This window comes from Telmatherina bonti (genome assembly GCF_933228915.1).
Source record: "Telmatherina bonti genome assembly, chromosome: 16".
Lineage (NCBI taxonomy): Eukaryota > Metazoa > Chordata > Actinopteri > Atheriniformes > Telmatherinidae > Telmatherina > Telmatherina bonti.
Genome location: NC_136614.1, coordinates 18,923,937 through 18,945,474, shown reverse-complemented (window position 1 = coordinate 18,945,474; position 21,538 = coordinate 18,923,937). Strand labels below are relative to the sequence as shown.

Sequence of the window (21,538 nt, the reverse complement as noted above, 5' to 3'; positions counted from 1 at the left end):
GAAATGCAGTTATTTTGTAGTTAAAACCAGAAAACTGAGTTATTGTTCCTCTTTTTGTAAGAGACCTGTAATTAATCCTTAGATAATAGAGGTTCTTTTTATTTTTACCATTGCAGGAGTTCTCCCTCAAAAACACCAAGTTACATAACCGCTGCTGGGTGTGAGATTAGTAGAGAAATACTGCCATCTAGTGTCATGACTCGTATAGATGAGCGAGGACGTATAGATAACATACAATGTGGCATCTTTGGTCATCATGCTTCATGTGTCCAAGACAGTAAATCAAATAAAAAGCAATCTGTAAGAATCCGTTAATGCTCATCTGATAGTGTAAAATAAAGTGATAGGCTGCCGACATGTAACCATGCAAGCTGCCTTAGATGAGTTTAAAATGTTTGGAAGCAGGAATGTCTCATTTTGTTGTTTGTTAACTTCATTCTTTAATTTCTGTCAGAGATTAGAGAGAGGGAATAAAATGATAGGAATCAATCAAGAGACACAAGACATGAAAAGTAACTTAAAGATTGGACATTGATTACTTTCATAATGTAAATCCCTTTATTTCTGCAGTGTGTTGTAGCTCATAAAGCAAATTGTCAGAAACAACATATAGGTGACATTCCAAGCACACCAGTGTCCAAACTGCTTCCTCCTTATATACAGTGATGTGGCTGCAGTCAGCCACTGGACTTAAAAACAAGCAACACATCCAGAGAAACTTCCATTTTCAGTCATTTCTCATTTCTGGAAAAGTCTGAAATGACAATTAAACTGAGGCTTGTTTGCAACACTGGATGACTTTGTTTACTTGCTCATCTCCTGCTTGACTTCTGCGAGGATTTTCTCTTCCAATTCAGAGGTGTCATACTCCTTCAGCATGTCGTACTCCTGCCAAGGCCGTGCCAATTTCTGGACGGACTCCGTCTGTCTAGGTGTCATGCAGAGGTCGAAACGAATGCCTTGAATGTTGAACTTGGGGTGTTCCCAGTGTTTGGACCACGGCTTTGGGAGCATTCGTACTTTGATCTGTTGAAAAAAGAAAAATGCTTTTAGTCGTAGTTTTATTAGACTCCTCTGTTGTTCTTATTCAGCAGTTTTACGAGGTGTTTACTGCAGGATTAACTACTTATGGATTCCAAGACAGAGTTTCATCATTAATAACATAGGTTCTCATGGGTAAAATTACTCATAAAAAACACTTGTAAAATTAAAACAATCACTATTATTAGAGAAAATATTTATTTAACACAAATAATGCTAAAAAGCTGTAGTAAATGCAGAAATTATTAGTCAAGAGAAGCTCCGACTGATGAAGCGGATTGTACACATATGAAATTTCTCTCACCTTGTTTACAGGCACTTCTCCAGTAGAAGAGATGGGCACAGGCTTCATTTCTGGGTCCACAGTGCTGTACTCACGGAGAGCATCTCTCAGGTACATTAGGTTGTCATCCAGTCTTTTCTCCAGCTTCAGCACTTCGATTCTCTGTATGCGGGGGTTGTACAGCTCGTAGCAGAGCTCAAGACCTAAACCACACAGACACATGTTTTACCTGTGCTCAACTGGTTCACTTCCAGAAACAGGATATAGTGACTGGTACATTTATAAACCAGGCAATTAATGGTGCAGATTATTTGTGATTTTACTGTGACTAAATGAGCTACAGATTATTTCACAAAGCAGGTAAACAGAAGAAGACAAAAAAATGTAATAAAATCTGCAGATCAGCCAGCATTTTAATATGCATGTTTACATTTGTTATTATTTTTAGGGCTGTGATGATATGCTTTTGTCCCGATTCGATTAGATTCAATTCAGATTTTTTTTGGGTGCTGATTCGATTTAAATTGCTACTCTCACAATTTTTAGATATTGACAATTTTTGTTGACTACAAAAATAAAAAAGTACAAAACTTTTTCTCTTTGTTTTTCTTAATGTCAATTAGGAAAAAATACAGTAGCCAGATCATCGTTCTGCTGCTATAATGCCCAAGCAGGCTAGTAAAAAGATCAATAACAATAATAAAAATGAAAAAAATATTTATAATGGATTATTTGTATTTATTTGAACAAAAAAAAAAGATTTTTTTTATTTTCACAAAAAAAAACATTTTAAAATTGTGAAGCAAAAAATCCCAATATATTATTTGTTTTATTGGATTTCCCACTCCTAATTATTTTTATCCATTAATTAATTTAACTTTTTCCAACCAATGTCATGGGGAGGGCTTGCACTTATCTCGCCAACAATCGGGAAGAAATGGTTTACATCGTGGACAAGACACCAGTCCACTACACGGTATTTTTATCTTCAGATATTTTATGAGATCAAATAAAAACATTTGAATTAAATGCTTGAATTTGAGGCCGGTGAGAGAATTCAATGAGAGAAAAGAAATACATTCCTCTTTGAGGAAAAAACCTCCTAGATAACAGTCATATGATCACACATCCCACCAATAAAACACTTAAGAAACTTCAGCCCATTAGAAGCAGATAAAACATTAATCACTTCATTCCTCTATTACAGAGGTGGCACTCATACTCAATACGTAGTCACTTTCCTGGTAATGTTCATTACCTTTAACTGTGACATGGAAGAAGACATGGTACTTGCAAGATATGTTGAAGTCATGCAAGATTTGAGATTGCATGAAGTACACTAGTCTACAGGCTACATGTCTGTTATTTAAAACATCATGTCTGTGTGCTCAGTGCAAGTGGCCGTAAGAAATAGTGGTGGTGGACTGAAGCAGCTGATAATGTTACTTAGGTTTAGGTTTGAAACTCTACCAAAACAAAAAACAGTGCTGCACCTGGAGCTCACATACAAAATGTCTGTAAAAGATTTTAATATTTCAAAAGATTATGGCAGAATTCTTATCTGATAAATAACAGTTAAAATGCTAAAAACTTTATTTATTATAAAAAAAAGAAAAAAAAAAAAGAAAAAAAGATCTGTTTCTGTTTAGTGATTCCAAATATTCCAAAATATTCAAATATTCACAGAACTAAGTAGTAATTTAATCTCACCTTGATTATCAATTATGTTCCTGAGAATGAATGTAGCTCCCAGTCCTTTTCCACCTCTTTGTGTACAGATTCCAACAAAGCGGTTGGTTTTCCCACTAGCATTGGGATCGGCCATGGTCACCGCAAGGATACTCCCTGAGAGAAGTAAAAATAAGAACATGTTAAATGGTAGCAACGTGCAACTGCATTTACAAAACAGTAGGCCAACCTTATTTTTAACAACATTAGAGGTGTAAGCTTGTCACGGTTAATTTTTTTTTCTACCATAACACTACTCAAAATCATAAAGGAACACTTAAACAACACATTGTAGATCTTGATTAATAACATTTAACAGTTGAAAATCTTTAATTATTTTGTAAGTGGATTCTGTTAAGAACATAAGAATGATCAATGGAAATCAAAGTCATTAAACCATGGCCGTCTAGCCTTAGAATCACACTCAAGGTAAAAGTGGACATATCAAAGCATAGGTTGACCCAACTTCTGAAGAAATTCCTCAAGTGTATTTGCATCAATGCCTCCATCATGCAGGAGCTGCATACAAACATTAGCCTGTGCACTGTCAGGCCACTGAACGAACCCAGGTCTCATTAAAGATCTCATCCTGGTACCTAATGGCAGTCAGGGTACCTATGCCAACCACGTGGAGGTAGCTCTCCAAGGATATATCTCCACAGAGCATCACTGACCCGCTGCCAAGCTGGGCATGCTGGACGATGCTGCAGGCAGCAGAAAGTTTCCACTAGGGCTGCTCGATTATGACAAAGATTATAATCACGATTATTTTGACTGAAATTGAGATCTCTATTATAAAACACAATATTTTTAAACAACGCTGCGCGTCGTGGTGTTCTCGACTCCATGTCGTGCATTATAACCGTCTAATGCACGGTTCCCAGTTGTTTAATCTGCTTTTACTGCTTATATAGGAACTATTTCATGTTGGCCTCGATGCATGTTTTATGCCAAACAACCGCTGTCAGGCTACAGCGCGTTTCTCTCATTCACCTGTTAAAAGACAGCTGATTTGAACCAGCTGATCAACGCGTTGCTATGGTAACGCCCCGTAACGGAGGGATATTACAGTGTTTAACTCGCCGAACTATATATACGAAAAGCCAGTTCTCACTGACAATGGTATAACCTATATTGTAGTGAACTTCCACAACCTACTGCAGTTATTCTACAATGACCTGCAGCCGGAGCTGACTGAGACTGGCCGCCTGGGAGTGCTTTAGGACGGGATGGGCTCCGGCTGCTCGTCCGTTACAGTAACTGCTGAACAACATGTGCCTTCAAGTCAGTCGCCAAAACACCAGAAAAGTCTCTAATAACTCCCGTAAAAGTTGCTAGATTTGTCGCTAGTCGCTTTTAACACAAAAAGTCGCCAGGTTTAGCAAGAAACTTGCCATTTGGCAACAGTGTCTGAATGAAACCAAAGTGGCTGTGGGAGTTTACAACACAGCGCTGCAATGCCAGAGACGCTCGATTAGCAACTGAAGCCAGCAGGGCAATAAACTACAAAGAGAAAAATAATCGCACCCTTTTATTTTTATGATTGTTGAAAACCCAGATCATAATTGAGATTAAAATCCGATTAATTGCCCAGCCCTAGTTTCCATGGCAACTGCAGACTTAAAAGAAGCAGATGGCAGCACTGGTTGTTGTCCTCCTACACACCCCTCCGCGTCTCCTTGTATACTGCCCTGTCTACTGGTTTCTCCTCCATGCTTTTAACACTGTGCTGGGAGAGGCAGCAAACCTTCCAGGTACAGCATTCATGGATGAGCCACCCTGCATGAGCTGCATTACCTGAGCAATGTCTGTGCTTATGAGAGCGCTAGTGACGTGAAATTGTGGTTAAAATCAGGCAGAAAAGATTATTTTGTAAGGATTGTCATGCCAATTGCCTCTCATCTCCATTTGCACAACCACAGATGAAAGTGATTCACAATCAGTGTTACTTCTTAATTGGACAACTGATATCCCAGAAGTGTGACTGGCTTTGAGTTACATGGGAATGGTTATGTCTTCCTTTATGTTTTGGAGCAGTCATTAGAACTGCACAATATCACAGTATCACAATGTGAGTGTGTGCGATAGTCACAATGCAGGCAAATTAACTCAACATGTTCTCATCAATTTCAAGTGTATCTGACAAACAGGTGAGTTTACGCCCAATGGCAATAAAGTAACCTTTGGGGTAAAACAAATTCACGTTTGCATATGATAGAGCGAAACATGTACATGGGACCTAGAACAACAAAAGCAAGCAATAAACAATAACAATAAAAATAAGTCTAAAATACAGATAAAACCATTATTGTAATATACACAATAACAGATATGTTGAGTGCAAGTTCATTGTCAAAATAGCAGGACTGCAGCATAACTAAAGGTGCTTTTCATGTCATCTTTTGGAAGAAATATATACCCTTTGATATATAATATAAATATCAAAGGGTTAGGACAAGAATTCCAATGTCTGTTTTTTTACAACATTGTGCAGCCTTACAGTGTATTTTAGACAGGATAGGCAAGTCCTGCCTGGTTGTATTCAAGCACCTCGGCATGTTTGAACAACTTTCCACAACTTCATGTAACTTTCAATATCAGATGGTGGTTTTGCAAATGGTCACAATCTATAAATTCCTAAATTCCTAACATTTGCAGGACTGTGGCACTCCAAGACCGAAGTTACCTACCCCTGCATTAGATGATTGCCAGTCTTGTAATGCCCCCGTGTCAGCTTTAAAAAGATGCTTTACTATAGTCAAAATCAAAATAAATCTAGACAAAGCATATTTGTTCCATTTTTATTTTAAAATCACTTTTGTGAGAATTCATTTTCAATCGACTTTTAAATAAACAGGATCAATTAGTTTCTTACCGACATAAAACTCGGGGATATCGAGCACTTTCCTCCTGCGAATCATGTCTTTTCTCTCCATTGAAAACTTTAAAGGATTTGTCCTCTGCCTGGGAGGGATGAATTCAGGACTCAGAAACCTGAAAGAATATGCAGGCAGGTTGGACTTTATACACGAGTTAAGGCTAAATAAATACCTGCGTTGATGTCAACAAGAAGTCTATGTTTATGTTGTACAAAAAAAAAAAAAAAAAAAAAAAAAAAGCGTACCTTCGCAGAGATGCTATATTCTGTGTCTTATCTATGATAACAGGCTTGGACGGAGGGACGAATTTAGGTTGGTCACCGTCAGCAAGACGACACAGAGATGTCGAAATATAGCCTGGGGAGATAAAAGAAATAATGATAATACATTGTTTTCATTTACTATTTATTCACCTGTCAGGATGGTAACTATTAGCATGAAAACTGCTAGCCGCGTTAGCTCATAATGGCTGTGTGTTAGACAGGTGGACGCTGTTTACACATTGACATCATATTGTAAAAAACTACAGACAGTTAAAAGCTTCTCTTTGGTACTTACGTTCATTTTTAAACTGCACATTTTGGCATAACCTCAGAGAAATTATACACTTTTCGAGCACTTTCGCGCAGGCTGCCATGTCTGACCTTCTGTTGTCACGATGTACGGAAGCCGTGAAAGCTTAATTCTTTGAAATTCAATTTGACTGAACTGTGGCTTTTTTCCCACCAGATGGCGAAACAGTTCTTTTGGTTGCACATGCTCAGCTTTGGGCTCTTCACTCGCACAATATAGTGCTAAATGTAAGTAACGGAACGATGAAAACAAAGTAATTATTACATTTAATGTAATTACATTTAACTAAACTGGATATAACCTATTAAAACATTTCGACCTAGTTGTGTAGCTTAGAAGTAGGCCTATTATAGCCAATTATTTAAGTCAGTATTATTTACTGGTGGCTATTTTTGTCCGCTTATAGTTCTTTTTTCACATCCTTATCCTTTTTGTTACCAAAAAACTTTTTTGTGAAGCCTGCTAGCAATAAGCCATCACAAGAAGAGTTTGTCTCCTATCTGGCAGACTAATATTGACATATTTGCCTTTATTGTACCAAAAGGTTTGATACAGAAGGAATAAGATCCCACAAATGTTGTACTACTCATTAATGGGCCTACTTGAGAAGCATTATGCGCGTGCGTTTGTCACTCCCATCAGCATCGTGGCGTTGCGCCTGCAGGTGGACTAGTTCCTCAACCCAACACGCAGATGGAAGTGTGTGTTACACGGCTGCAGTCGTCGCTAACTTTGATGCCAGTCTCGCAGCATTGCGGTGGGAGGATGAGGGAAGGCTACAGCGACATGGGACTCCACATCTCTTGAATGTGAAACTCGGCGTTGCGGCTGTTTTCGGACTTTCTAATGTTTCGGAGGATATCAAAAACTTTGAGACTTCAAGGATGTTCTTCTCAGATGGGACCATCTCAACAGTCAGTTTTGCGCTCCTGTTGGGAATAACGTGTCTAATCGTCCAAAGCGACCTCACTAAGGGCTCCTCTGAATTTTCAGGTTGGGAATTTATGGTTTTTATGCATAAAAAGTCAAAGCGAGTTTGTTCTAACATCTCAGATTGCCAAACATTTCATCTATGTATTTGCACTTGAGTTTTACTCCAGAATAAGATTGTCCTTTTTTTAAAAAAAAAAAAAAAAAATTTACTTAAGAGGTTATAAACGATAGAATGATCAGTTTATATCATTTACTCTGTTTAGAACAACCCAGAAAAAGTCCGTGAGCCGTGATTTCAGTGTTGCGTCGCATCAGGTTGTCTCGGGACGAACCGTGCCTCTGGCATGCTGCAGCATGCAGCCTCAAATGTTTGCCTCATAAACCCACCGGGACAACGTGAACACACGGATGAGACCCATATTGTGCTTATCTTCTGGCCCATTTTGACACAGTTAGTGAAGAATGACCCACATAAGACCCTCCAAACAACTTTTTCTGCTTTACTTGAGCCGTCAGCATGAAGAAATCACATTTTTATCAGTACAGACATGCAGCATATTCCACTGGTGATGCAGCTGAGATAAATTGAATAATTTAGTAAATATGGTACTAGAGTCTACCTTCTGTAGTATCGCCAGCAAATGATGTCCTTTGATGGAAATTTACAACTAAAGAAGGGAATGTTTATGATTTCTGGGCTTTATATAGGCTGCCATTACATCAGTGCCTGGGAGTGCCTGTTACATGTGGTTAGGTAACAGACTGGGGTTTTATGTCTGCTCCCAACAGCCTGTATATTACTATCTTACTATGTTATCACTATGAAATCTCCCTCTGGTATAAATAGTTTTAGTTGAATATATTTCAACTTCTGTGTCTGTTGAGCTTTGCTTTGCCTAAGGCAAGCCTACAGGTTTTGTTTACAGTGCTATAAAACAGGTAGGGAGCTTTGTGTCAGTGTTAATTGGCCTCTAATGGGTCTAATGGTTGGAAACGGCAGACTAACACTATGGTGAAAGGTGCTAAAGAGCAGATGTATGTAACATGCCTCCCGTGTATGATTCTGTGTGCATGTGTCCTTGATGATGCCTAATGAGCTGCTAAGGGCTGTGGTCTGGTGAAGGCTGCTGAACTTTCATAGCTGTAATTGCCACGCATGTGTGAGAGGGTGTTGTTTTTGTCCCAAACAGTTCAACTGAGTAGATTTGCTGGTTAATTAACCAAGACGGGAAAACTTAAGACCAGATGATTATAGATTTATGCTGCTTGTACCAAGCTTGTGCACAATTATGAAAATAATACCTTAGGGTTGATTTCTCAACTCTGCTGCACATTCTCTTGTTCTAAACTATCAGAATACATTGCTTAGGGGTGAAAGTGAGGATGCGCTGCTGCCATGGGAAGCTCTTTCTTTGCATTGTGGACCTCAGGCTTGTTCAGGCCTTTAAAGGAACAATGTTGTTTTTCTTCCTCAGTGTAATTTTGTTTGCTCTCTGTGTGCAAGATGCTATTAGCGAGAGGCTGACTAAGCATCCTAAGGAAATGAATGAAATAAGAAAGAGACTGATGCAGAATTCCTCAGGGACAAAGACATGTTTTAGTCCTCGCATTCTTGACTGGTTGGAGTCTCCCAGGAGACTGCGAGGCGCTCTTTGATTGACAGGTGGTCCCATCCTGCTGGGTGACAGAAGTGATAGCTTTAAATCTTAACATCTGTCAGTCAAACGTAAAGCAATCTGCTCACACCGCTGAACTTATATATTGAGGGGAAATAACCTGCTGGAGTCAGCAACAGGTTTCTAATGACATTCCAGTTACTTTAATGTTAATGTAAGTAAAAGCTGTATTAATTTCACCACATGGTTTAAGTTTTTTGTGCGCATTTGCACCTTTTGTTAATGGTGTTGAAATATTTCATCAGCACCTTTTGAGCTCACTGTTGAAATGTAAGAAACGACATGCGGGTAGATGACTTAAACCCACCTCTGCTTTGTTTTCATCTCCTACGACAGAATACACAACAGCTGCCTAAACAATAATTAGAGACGCAGAATGAATGAAACAGATGAATCTGCTTATTAATACTTTGTTCGACAAGTCATTAACTTTGTTGATTCAGTTCATATTTCTGCTCATGGATGTTTTCCTAACAGGAGGACACAACAGAAGAGATAACCTCTCATAATCACCCTCCTGTTGGCAGAAATGCTGCTTTCAGTTTCTTCTGTATGAACACAATCTGATCAGTGGCTCTTTTTTTTTCTCTCTCTAACTGGATGCCATTATCAGAGGGAGCAAGGCGAATCGTCAACAAAGTAGTTGTGAATCTGATGAAGTGATGAATGCTGAGTTGTTTTGGGGGTAAAAAAAAAAAAAAAAAAAAAGCCAAACAATAACAGGAACAAGCTTTTGCTTCAGATGTACTTCTGGATTGAGTCAGTTTTACTTGGAAACAAACAGGCTGCAGAACCTACAGAATGTGCCAGCAGCACCACATTGTTGATCAGATGTTACCAGACAGACCACGATGTGGCCAAAGGGTTACAGTGAGGCCACTTTCGTTCTGTTTCTCCCTCGTAAAAAACCCACAGGCAGACTCCTTTTAATCCCAGTCAATGGGATGAGAGGCTGTTTAGGGGCCAAGGGGTCAACTGAGGTTAACCTATAGTAACTGGGAGTGTGTGGTTTGGGGGAATTATCATTCATCTTGTCCTTTGTTCCCTGCTGTCACGCTCATCACACTTTCTGCGCAGATTAGAAAGGTAGTAGGAAAGTTAACATAACTCCTTTTTTTAATCAGTAATGAGTGAATTTAAAAAAAAAAGGAGATGTTTGGCTCCCTTTACATGAAAGTTTATAGGTTTAGTCATTTGTATAATTCCTGAAATGGAAAGGACACTTTAATAATGCTTTATATGTTTTATATTTTGTTGACTTTGCTAATTGTTCCTATGTGCAGAGTTTAGTCTCTGAAAAAACTAACCTTCATAAAGAGAAGAGCCTTTTTGCTTTAGCTCATCACTTTGATTTCTGAAATTGATCAAATATCATCAGCCATCATCATATTTTTACATGCAGTTATGTGTCCACCATAGTAGAAAATGCCTCAGAAGAAAAAATGGTCAATTTAGCACATAAAAGAGAGGTCTATATGTCTATAGGCAACCAAACATCTTAACGTTAATCTTCATCACAGAAGCTTTTTTATGTAGTCAAAGCATAAAAGAGCATAGTTCTAACTCGACTGCCTTTTCTTGTATTATTCTAAAGATTTTTCTTATCTGCTTTATGTGGCTGAGTTGTACTTGCTACATTTGGAATGAGCTCATAGGAAGGCGGACTTGTGAAAAAACGTGAAATTTGTGGTGTTTTTTTCACAGAACACAGAGAAAAACCTTAAAAGTAACAGTTCTGTATTGATATCTACACCATATTTGGTGTACCAAGAGTACCCATTAATAAAGCAACTTGCAGAGAATGAAAAAAACACTAAAGTAACCATATTCAGCCACACAATCACGCACACACATGTTCACATGCTTACTGTCTATAATACAGAGAATTACCTGCACCTGTGATATAAAGGCTAAATTGCACATTTCCTAGATTTGGTGCAATTTTAGCAGACATTTGTGTTCTCATTTGCAGCTCCTTGAGAAAATCTCTGCTTTTAGCCTTCTGGTTCTTATACGTATGTAATACGTATAGACCTCCTCAGACGCACACTGAATGTCTAACTGTGCTCTTTAAATGTTTTTTATTTTACTGAGCAGATTATGTTACAACTCTTTTTAAATAATTTAGACCACCTGTGTAGTTTTCTTTTTTTCATTTTTATTGAAAAAAATATTGATAAGGAACAGACCATATTACAGAAACAGAACATTTTTGAATATGCCAGATTTAACCAAATGACTAATTTTCATCCGAGGATCTGGCCAGATTTTACATAGGCTTCTCAACGATTAAAGACATTTATGTGACAGATCTTTTACTTTAATTTGACTTTTTCTCTAAAGTAATGTTGATCCTGCAATAGAGTTGTGGAACCAGAAGCCAGTCTAGAGTCATTAATAACTTTAATAAATCAATAGTAAACTGTTTGTGTTGTAAAGTGTGTTTGCTTGGCTCGTGATCCTGCATTTAAAGCTCATAGAGCTTGATCCATTCTCACTGATGGAAGAGTGAGAGAGCTGAGTGCTTCTTTATTGTCTAGTGCTCTGAAGTTGCATCAGACTGCAGCCAACACGCACACAAATCCACCTCATCTGTTACCCCAGAAGTAAGTCCTGGATTAGGCTACTCTTAACTCCTACTCTGCCTACCCCCACACACAAACACACCCCTCCATCTATAACTGAGCCCCGCTTACGCCCCTTAAATCTTAATCTCTTTATATTCCTGAAGTAGCAGTGGGTAGCATACTGAACCCCATGCTTTCCCTTCTTAGCCTCTTACCTTCACCCCCCTCACACACCCAGCATCTCGCTTCCCTTCTTTCCACACCGCCATCGCCACTTCTCCTCCCCACCTTTTTTTGCTGCCTCTACTCCTCCCTAGGGCTTGCCTGATCACTGTTTCTGTGTCCGCATGTGTGCCAGGTGAGCTCTGTCTAAACAAATCCTGCCTCCTACTTGTTTTGTCTACTGCGGTGAAGACAGGCGGCTAAGCAGACAGCAAAGGCTTGGCACAAGGCTCCTTTTCTTTCCAACTGAAAAGGGGGTGCTTCTCTTTAGAGAATGCTTTCTGTGAGCTCAGCTCCCAAAGGAGTGAATGCATTGATATCACAACTGTTTGGTTTTGGTTTAGACTAAAACCTTTTCTAGATTTCCATCGATACAAATCCACCTAAATGCTCAGAGCAGACTGATTGCAAAAGGAAACGGCTGGATTTATGGCATTTTATGCGCTTTAAATGTTGTTCAGAATCCGCTTATAGTATCCAAATAATTTCCAATCCCCTTAGGCTGTGTTTTCTTAACGTCAGTTTCAGCAGCAAAAATACTCAGTACATTAACACTGTGCAAGACCTGAAGGTAGATTCATAAAGAGATTAATTGCTTTGGGAATTGAAATTATTTCCAATTTCATGTTAAAATGAGTCATACAGACCAGCTGTAAATAGATAACTTCTGCCCCGGTAAGGCATAGTGTGTGCGGTGTTTGCATGTAATTTAAGGTGGAAGTCTGGCCTGGCACAATATGAGAGCGATGAAAGATGTGTAAGTTCCTGCCCCAGGATACAATAAGCACATAAACAAACACCCGCATAAAGTAAAGCTTGACATCATGGGAAGTAAAGTGATGTTAGCGATGAGAGGTGAGTGTTTGCAACAGGAAGCAATGCTCATTTTAAGGTTGTCATGAGGAAATGAAATTATCCGACATCTTGGTGCGTTTGAACACAGACACTGTAAAAACAGTTACAAAGTGATTCAAACAGTTTCTGCCGACAGCTTTTCATTTTAGAGAAATCAGGAAACCTTTGTGATGTTTTTAAAATAAAAAAACAGATTCTTTTTTTTTTTTTTTTTTTTTGTTTCAAGTTGTGTTCTAACACAGTTGTGTTAGAAAAGATTAAAATAGGTGTAATGGTTTATTGAAATCTGCACACAAAATGAAAATACTGTATAAAGGGAATAAACAATTTTTCTTTTTTTTCTTTTAAGATAGCATAAAATTCTTAGACGAGGTTTCTTGTAATCTTCTCAGTAACTTCTGATAGTTTTCCTGGTCTGTGAATGATATGATTGAAATACAAAAAAAGTTTTTCATAGATTAGATTGTTTCCTGCTTCTTAAGAACATCATTTTTGATACCGCTCTCCCACATTGAAGGTTTTAGGTCACTTCTACTTTTCAGTACGTACGCTGCTCTTTGAGCTTTGCAATGTGCGTCTGGTTCTGCTCGTGTTTCCAGGTAAGCCGTCGTTCCACAGCTTCTAAGGCATATTGATAATGTTCAAGTGTCAGGGATGGGATTGTGTGTTTCCATGAAAATTTCTCTTATTGCATTTTACACAAATTTAAAACAAAACAAAAAAAAAAAAACCTTTTTGTTCTGTCATTGTCATTTACCAGAGTTTGGGAAGTTGTTTTTTTTTTTTTTTTGACTCAACCATACTAAATTATTCACAAGGGAATTGTAAATGTCACAGTTTCATGTGAATACATCCCCCCTTTTTTTTTTTTTTTTTTTTTTTTTTTAAATTTCATTCATTATGATAAGTCTATGCTCGATTTCATGGCGTGAACACGGTGACCTCTAGACAACACTGGAGGAAAACAAAATTAAAATGACAGCTAAAATCTTTGGTCAAAAAAGAGAAAGAAATTTAAGATATTTATAATGAGGTCTTTTAGAGCAGCTATGTATTACTATAAATGTTGTAACTGAACCCCAGTTTAACTGATCCTTATTGGCAGCTGAATTGCTCTGATGGTATTAAGTTAAAGAAACATAACAATATACCTATTGTATTGCAATCATAAAAGGGTATATGATTAAGGAAACCAATGCATACCTTGCTGAGATATGTCACCTTTTCAGCAAGTTGCACTTTAAGAATCTCCTGGTTGGTGCAATTACTTAAATGCAGTTACATAAGTGGGAACTAATCATGTGTATTAGTAATAAAATACAATAGATATTAAATGAGTTCCTTGCTAAGTTATGTGTAGGCAAAACACCGCTTCATCCCTTAAGTCAGGTGCCTTCTCTCTGCTTGAATGATTAAGTGGCTTAACAAAGAATCAGAAAAATGACCCCTTAAGAAAAATGAGTGAAAAAGCAGCCAGTATACAAACAAAAAAAACTTTTGAAGACCTTCAGAAAGCCTGCAGAACTATTACTCATGACCACTTTATTTGCATTACAAGATAGCCTTGCACCTATGAAGCAAAAATAAGAAATAAGTGGCTCAAGACTCACATGGTGCTGTATGACATAATTAATGCTATGAAGGCGAGCTTTGTGTTAGCCTAGGCCATATAGGCCATTTATACTCTAGTCTGACTAAAGTTGTTGAGTCTCTGTTACCTGATTAAAGTAATCTTGGTGAATATTTATCTCAATGTCATGATAATGTAACCCTAAGAAAAGTTTCCACACAACACTCATCATAAACCAATTGTGCTTTGTTACTCAAATAGTTTTTTTTAAAGGTATTTTCTGTGTCTTATTACATTTGACCTTAAAAAGCATGCTATGTTCTACTCCACCAAACTCTTCATGTTCTCAAAGAACAATGTAATCAGTGCTCTTTGCTCTTTTGAGCTCTGGGTTTGTGGTACAGTTCGCCTCTGGGTTCAGGAAATGCAGCTGGTTTAATATAAAAACTACCTAGAGATAAAACATTAATATCATTGCCTTTAGTGGGAAAACAATATGCACAATCCTGATAGAAATGGTGATAGAAACATCACAATTATTTTAGTTTCTCCTAACATTTGGCATTTGACAGTTAAATGGAAGCTTTCCAACAAAATAATTGCTGTCAGATCCATTCAAGTTGAATTGTGACTCTCATCTTTATAATTAAGTTGTTTAATTTATGAAAAATTGATTTTTAAATGCAAACACAGATTTGTGTTTTGCTTTTTAACCTTTCCTGGGTCATAAGTTCCTGCACATTTGCAATCTCCAGGTTGTGTTATTTGTTTCAGCACTACTTTATTATAAATTCTAACACAATAGTCAACAAGAGTAATAATAATAAAGCTAATAGATACTTATTTTTATGCACCCCTTGATTTCCTTCCATTAGTTTATGTCATGCTGAGGATCCAGGATAACTGTGAGGTTTAACTTGGAATATTTTCATTATCTGAATCACAAAAACTAGCAAGCATCTCAGCAATATACTGTACACTAATGGACTGTTATCAGTGTGTTGACTGTCTCTGTGCTTACGTAGGCTGCTGGAAAAGAGAACAACCACTATAATTTGAGTGAGAGTTACAGTAGGTTTCAGGTTTTAAAACAAGTCTGTCTCATGCCTGATTTTGGGGTGAAACTTCAAAATTAAACCCAAGCTCTATCTTAAATTACTAACAAAGGCTGAGGAAAGGGTTTAACTACCAACTAAAATGCAACTTGATTCTAAATCAAGGCTTATTTTCAGCAGAAAACTGCTCAAAAGTTAGCCTTTAATATGATAATCATTATTTTGAGTTGATTTCTTTCAATATACAAAACCACCCAAATCACCCAGTCAGATGTTGAGCTAGATGGGTTTTTTTTTAAGTAATGACTGTTATTGAGGAGAGAAGAGGGAGTCTAATTCCAAACCATTTACCTGCAACGACGTATATACACACATTGCAGGTGTGTGTTTGCACTTGCCCTCTCTTGCACGAGGGGAGTTTGAAACCCAAAGAAAACAGATGAACACACGTGATGGAGATTCTCCAGCGTCAGGCTGGCATTGCTGCATACAGCTGCAGTAGGAATTTCTCTACATATTAGCTGTTTTAGTTTGGGCAGCTCCCTAGTGGTTTTTGAAGAATATTGTCTCATTTGAACTCAATCTTTATTACCTTGTGAACTTAAATGGATCATAGAAATCGGCATGCAGCTGAAGAGTCTGAGCTGTAAATAACCAGATATGTGTGAGACAGAGACTGGTAGTAATCTGCTCATGTACAACCCACTTACTTGCCTGCTTGTAAATTATATTCCAGGCTGGCCTCATGACATGCACACAGGCACATGCAAAAAAAAAAAAAAAAAAGACGACACACACACACCTTTTTCTGCTACTTGGAGAATGTCAACCATGCTTTGATGCCCCTCCTCCCCTCCCGCTCTTCTGTCTTTCACTCCGTTTCCTGGGAGCTGATTTATGTTTGGTTTTGGATTTGACATGTTCGCCTTGATCTAGCTTCCTTTTAAAACTTTTTCTCCATCCCTTGATCATTTATACCCTCTTCACCTTGGCTCTCTAAGGTATAGGAAGATAATAAAGAAGAAAAAAAAAGCAAAGAAAAAGAACACCATTGGTTTGTCCCTTGAGGCAAACAGAGACAGCAAGAGAGATGCAGAGGTAGAGAGGTGGGACGCAGAAGGGCCAGCCTGAACAAGGAGGCATTGTGTAGCCCCCCAACTGTGTTGGACTGACAGTCTGCATTACAGCACGCTACAGCAGCCTGTTACCCAAAGCACTACTAATCTGTTGCTTACTGGCCCCTCTGATCAGCTCAGGTAAGAAGGGAGGGAACCACTGAGAAAAGGATGCAGATTTTCTTCTTGTGTGAATAGCATGTTGAAGGTTAAAGCCCCCCTTTAAATCAGTATGTAGAAAAACACTGTAGGAACCAATGTTTAACAAATTTAAAAAAAAAAAAAAAACTTATAAAAACACTATTTGTTCTTTTGAAGTAGTTTCTGTTAGAATTTTACTACTGCATCTAAAACTGCAAGACAGGAACTGACATAGGTAAAGAGAGACAACATTGTGCAGACAAAAGCACCCAATCGCAGTAACAGCATATCAACTGTAGATGGCGTGTATTCATTATTACACTTAAAAAGATAAATACATGCCATCTACAGGCGAGATGCTGTTACTGCGCATCTTGCGATTGGGTGCGTTTCAAGGACGGAGTGCGGTTTTTGGCACAACACCGACATGCGCAATTTTCTAATCATAAATATGTATTTTGTAGCATCAATCCTAATAGAGCTGGACAATATGATGATGTATATTATTTGGAGGATAGAAAATATATATTGTTTCATATGTCCATCCTTTACACCACAATAAGGTGCTGTACAGCAGTATTTTATGTCAAAATGAGCTTTACAGCATGCATGCTGCAATACACAAACAAACATGGAGGTAGACGGTAGCAGACATGTTTCAGAGCAGGGTAATTCACTATAACATGACTAGCCAACCTAAAACTGATGAGCTTTTTCCTAAAAGAGGGGAAATTTCTGTCGCGTGGATGCTGTCTGGATATAAAAAACCTGACTTGGATCCGACAACAGACTAGCTCACAGTCCTGTGGTGTTCTGCCTAAACAATAGAGGGCAGTATGAGGGTGGGAGAGAGACGAAGAAGAGGGAATGAAAATGCCATATTGTGTACCATGTTCTATTGCATACGAAATAAAATAAGAGTGAGAAAAAGGAACTACAGTCTACTTTCTGAAGACACCACAAGTCCCAACTAACTCATTTTATCACCTACACAAGAATCTGGACAAAGAATACAGAGAGTCAATGAGCAAAAGCCACAAAAGCAGTGTCAAGTGGTGGCGAAAGCTCATAATAAACTCTATAGACGCAAACGCTTCAACAGGCTTTTACCCGCGAAATTCCATACGGCCATAGTTTCTTCAGATGAAAGGAGATCACTGCTGCTGTTGCCAAGCACATCTGACAAATAATTGATGAATGACACAAAATTGTACAAACAATTTTATATCATTCTGTATATAATTATGGGGATATAAAATGAGATATATTGGGATATGAGATTTGGTCATATCGTCCAGCCCTAAATCCCAACATGTTTTAACTCTACCAATTTCTAAGTGAGAGCAAAGTAGAAAAGTGAAAAGCACGGTGGAAAACAGTGTGTGTACAGGTCTTAATGCCTCTGATTAACGTGTCTTCTTCCTTTTAAGCATTTGTGGCCAAAACAACACTTTCACGGCTTAGTATGTTAATATGTATGCAGTGAAACTAAGTGAAATGCAGAGGTGGCAATTCCTGGTCCACAGAGTAAAAGTCCTGCCATGTTTTTGGAGCTACCTGTACATTTAGAACAGGTGTTTTCACTAACAGGCTCGTTTACCTGGCAAATAAACTCTGCTCATTAAATTCAGCTTGTTTGGTGACTGCTGGGAACAGCCGCCGGACAGGACTTCTACTTTCTGGACCAGGAATTGCCACTTCTGGATGTAAAGCATTAGTGCCATTACATGGCCAGATGAATTGGCAGTAGAAGCAGCAGAAGAAAATAATTATTGTACAAGTTTTTTGCCATCCTTAGGTCATTTGAGCACAAAAATATGCTAAAAAAAAAAATGCACAAAAATAAAGTCTCATGTATTCATCTTTTGGGGACTATGAAATATACAGCTATAATTTTGGCTGTAAGTGCTCTCTTGACTCCAGGTAAAGACTGAGTAAAACTTAATTATTCTATTCTATTCTATTCATACTGTCATTTAGCTGATGCTTTTATTCAAAGTGACTTACGTATGAGAGTGAGAACAACACAAGCAAGAAATTAAACAGTAGTGGAGAATAGGTGCTGGTCAGACTACCGTAAATCCAGTTGGTAACAGGTATTGCCAGATAGTGAAGTGTTCCCTTCCCTCCCAATGCTCCCTTTGTTGAAATGTAGAAACAATAAAAACCCATTTATTAATTGGCAGATTGGCAGATGCTTTGCTTCTGTCTTACAAAACAATAACTCAAACGGCTCCCGTCTACCTTCACTCCCTAATCCAGGCCTATACTCCCTCTTGACAGCTTTGTTCCACCAGTGAAAGATGCCTCATGTTACCACCACAACGTGGGACTAAATCACTAGCCAGACTCTTTTCCTCTGTTGTGCCACGGTGATGGAATGATCTCCCAAACTCTGTCTGCTCTGCAGAGTCCCTGTCTAAGAGTAAGCTGAAGACTCAGCTCTTCAAGGAGCACTTCAACACTTAGTAAAGCTGTATTTATTGGAAAGTTGAAGAACTTAGCCCAGTTCTTTGCAACAAACTTTATGGTATTAATTCTTTGTATTATAACTTAGGTGATATTATGGGGTGGGAAGGGAGTAACAAAAAACAACAACAACAAAAAAAAAGGCTGTAGCACTTCATGCAAGGATCTGCATCCAAGTGGACAGTCCACTAGCATCTTCCTACAATGTCCTCTACTGTTTGATTTCGTGCTTGTGTTGTTCTCACTCATATGTAAGTCGCTTTGGAATAAAGCGTCTGCTAAATGACTGTAGGATAGAATAGATTTAAATCTATTAATTATTTAATTCTATGCTCTGAATTTGTCACATAACAGATACATGTGTGTGTCCATTTGTCACCCTGCCTGACAATGCTCAGATCAGCAGAAATGAAACACAGGGTAAACTGAGCACAGTTCATTTTAATTCAGCTTTGGTATAAAATCCCATCCACACACTGCAGATGTTATATATTTCTGTCACTTTCTAGTGATGGACTAAACTACCAACACATGTTTTGGTTGAAGAGGATTTAGTCAACAAACACTGCTCCATCAATGAGCACAATAGTGAAGGCGTTAAGAGACTTAGTCATATGCATGCATTTGTTTACCCTTTGAGCCCACTAAATTAATACTAAGGGAATTATAAAGGTCAATTAATTGCTTGTAAATCCATCCATATATATATATATATATATATATATATATATATATATATATATATATATATATATATATATATATATGGTTTTTTGTTTTTTTTAGATGTTTTGGTCGGTATGATTTACTCTTTTCACCGTGCAGCTGTGTATGTCATTATCGTTTTTATAACTGAAACAAATGTTGACTTATTCATACTGACAGTTGTGATAGAACTGCTTTGGTGGTATAGAGCTACTGAAATATAAGCATGTATTTCATGTGTTGTAATCATGCAAGAGTATAACTAGAAATATCTACCCAGTGAGACACCAGGTATTTGGTGTCTTCAAAAAGCAAACTCCACAAAACTCTGAATGACCAGAGAAAGGTAAACATTCACATTTAGTCTGGTTGTTTTTGCTGATCTATCTGAGTTTTTTCATAAATGGAAGAGGATCTCCCTTCTAAGTCCCATTGGACATGCTACAGGCCGCTTTTCATTCTCTCAGCTCCTCAGGAGTTGTTCTATTGCTTGTTTTCACAGAACAGCCCCCGAGATAAGCTTGTTAATTCCCCCAAAAGCCCAGCCTCTCTTTGCCCACCCGTATGCTTTTTTTTTTTTAAAGAAATATTTCTCTTTTCTTCACTGCACATGTCTGAACCTTGCTAGAGGCATGCTGTCATGCTGTTAATGCATTAAAGCTGATTCTTTGTGAGTGTGTGGGTGTGTGTGTGTGTAGATGGTGGGGGGGAAGATGGGCAGAAAGTGATAAAACAATTTTGGGGTTATGGATCACAATGAAATGAAAGCTGTGTTGCTACATTGTTCTTCTTAACTTGATGTGTGGTGAAATGAATGATTTGTTTTTTTGTTTTTTGTTTTTTGCATAGACAAATGAAAAAATTAGTGCACATGCACGGATCTGGGATCTATTTTGTAACTTATATTTGAACAATATTTTAGGTTGATCAAAGACTAAAATGATATCCACTCATGATAAAAGAGAATCAACAAAAGTTTAAAATTGATTATATTATCTTTAACCTTTGTGCTTAGTGTGTTTTTTCTTTTTTTTCACATTTTTTGTAAAGTGTTTCATCAGCCTAGACAGCATGATGATCAGCAGAAATTCTCAGCTTATATGACATTAAATAAAATTATTCCAAAACTCTAAATTTAGTGACTTATTGAAACCTTGTTTTTTTCTTTTTTTTCTTTTTTTTTTATAAAATATTAACACAAACAAGTCGATAGTACGTGATCAAGATTTGCAAATCATCAATTATTTTGATAACCAGTCTGTTGTGCTTAATAAGAAATGTGGACATAGACCACTGATGGACCGCTGATAAAGTGGTCCATGGATGTGTCAGAGCATGAGAGGATTGAGCTCAACTCACATTGCTCTATGTCCTTGTGTGTGTGTGAGTGTGTGGAAAGAGCTTGTGTCTTTGTTTTTAAATGTCTTGTGATCTACTGTTTGTTTTAATTCTTATGACTTTTATCTTGTAAAGCACTTTGTGTTGCCCATGGCATGAAAAGTGCTCAAGAATAAAGTTGGATTTGATTTAATTTGAATACATCCAGGTATTTTGGTAGGCGAGGCATTTTGCTTTCCATGTATGTTTACTTTATTCTACATTTCTAAAAACCTTGGGAAATTGAAACAGAAATCAGGATGATGTAATGCGAGAAAACCGCAAGATGTAAAAGCACCTTTGTCAAAAAGGTGTTCAGGTTTTCAGTGTTGCATTTTGGACACAGATC

The 21,538-nt window shown here is 37.8% G+C and overlaps 2 protein-coding genes across 2 annotated transcripts in view; one reads left to right on the top strand and one right to left on the bottom strand.

Annotated features, from left to right (window-relative positions):
* Nucleotides 1–497: 497 nt before the first annotated feature.
* On the bottom strand, nt 498–6,598 carry mrpl19 (mitochondrial ribosomal protein L19). The gene is made up of 6 exons (XM_079255659.1): nt 6,490–6,598; nt 6,177–6,288; nt 5,928–6,046; nt 3,035–3,169; nt 1,346–1,527; nt 498–1,026 (listed from the first exon to the last, which is right to left on the bottom strand). The coding sequence occupies exons 1-6, from the start codon at nt 6,566–6,568 to the stop codon at nt 805–807; spliced, it is 849 nt and encodes a 282-aa protein (XP_079111785.1). The 5' UTR covers nt 6,569–6,598; the 3' UTR covers nt 498–804.
* Nucleotides 6,599–7,388: 790 nt separating this feature from the next.
* Nucleotides 7,389–21,538, top strand: part of eva1aa (eva-1 homolog A, regulator of programmed cell death a) — a gene marked incomplete at its 5' end in the record, with an annotated part of 74,819 nt that continues 60,669 nt past the window's right edge. The window contains one exon of the mRNA XM_079255496.1: nt 7,389–7,497. Coding sequence (XP_079111622.1) covers nt 7,389–7,497 — 109 coding nt within the window. The remainder of the gene's footprint in view (nt 7,498–21,538) is intronic.

Bases quoted from the DNA above. Each gene is read 5' to 3' on its own strand.
- mrpl19 (XM_079255659.1), bottom strand. From the start codon at position 6,568: ATGGCAGCCTGCGCGAAAGTGCTCGAAAAGTGTATAATTTCTCTGAGG. The intron at 6,289-6,489 runs GTAAGTACCAAA...TTATCTCCCCAG, and splicing joins TGTGCAGTTTAAAAATGAAC to GCTATATTTCGACATCTCTG. The intron at 3,170-5,927 runs GTAAGAAACTAA...TACTTCTCTCAG, and splicing joins TATCCCCGAGTTTTATGTCG to GGAGTATCCTTGCGGTGACC.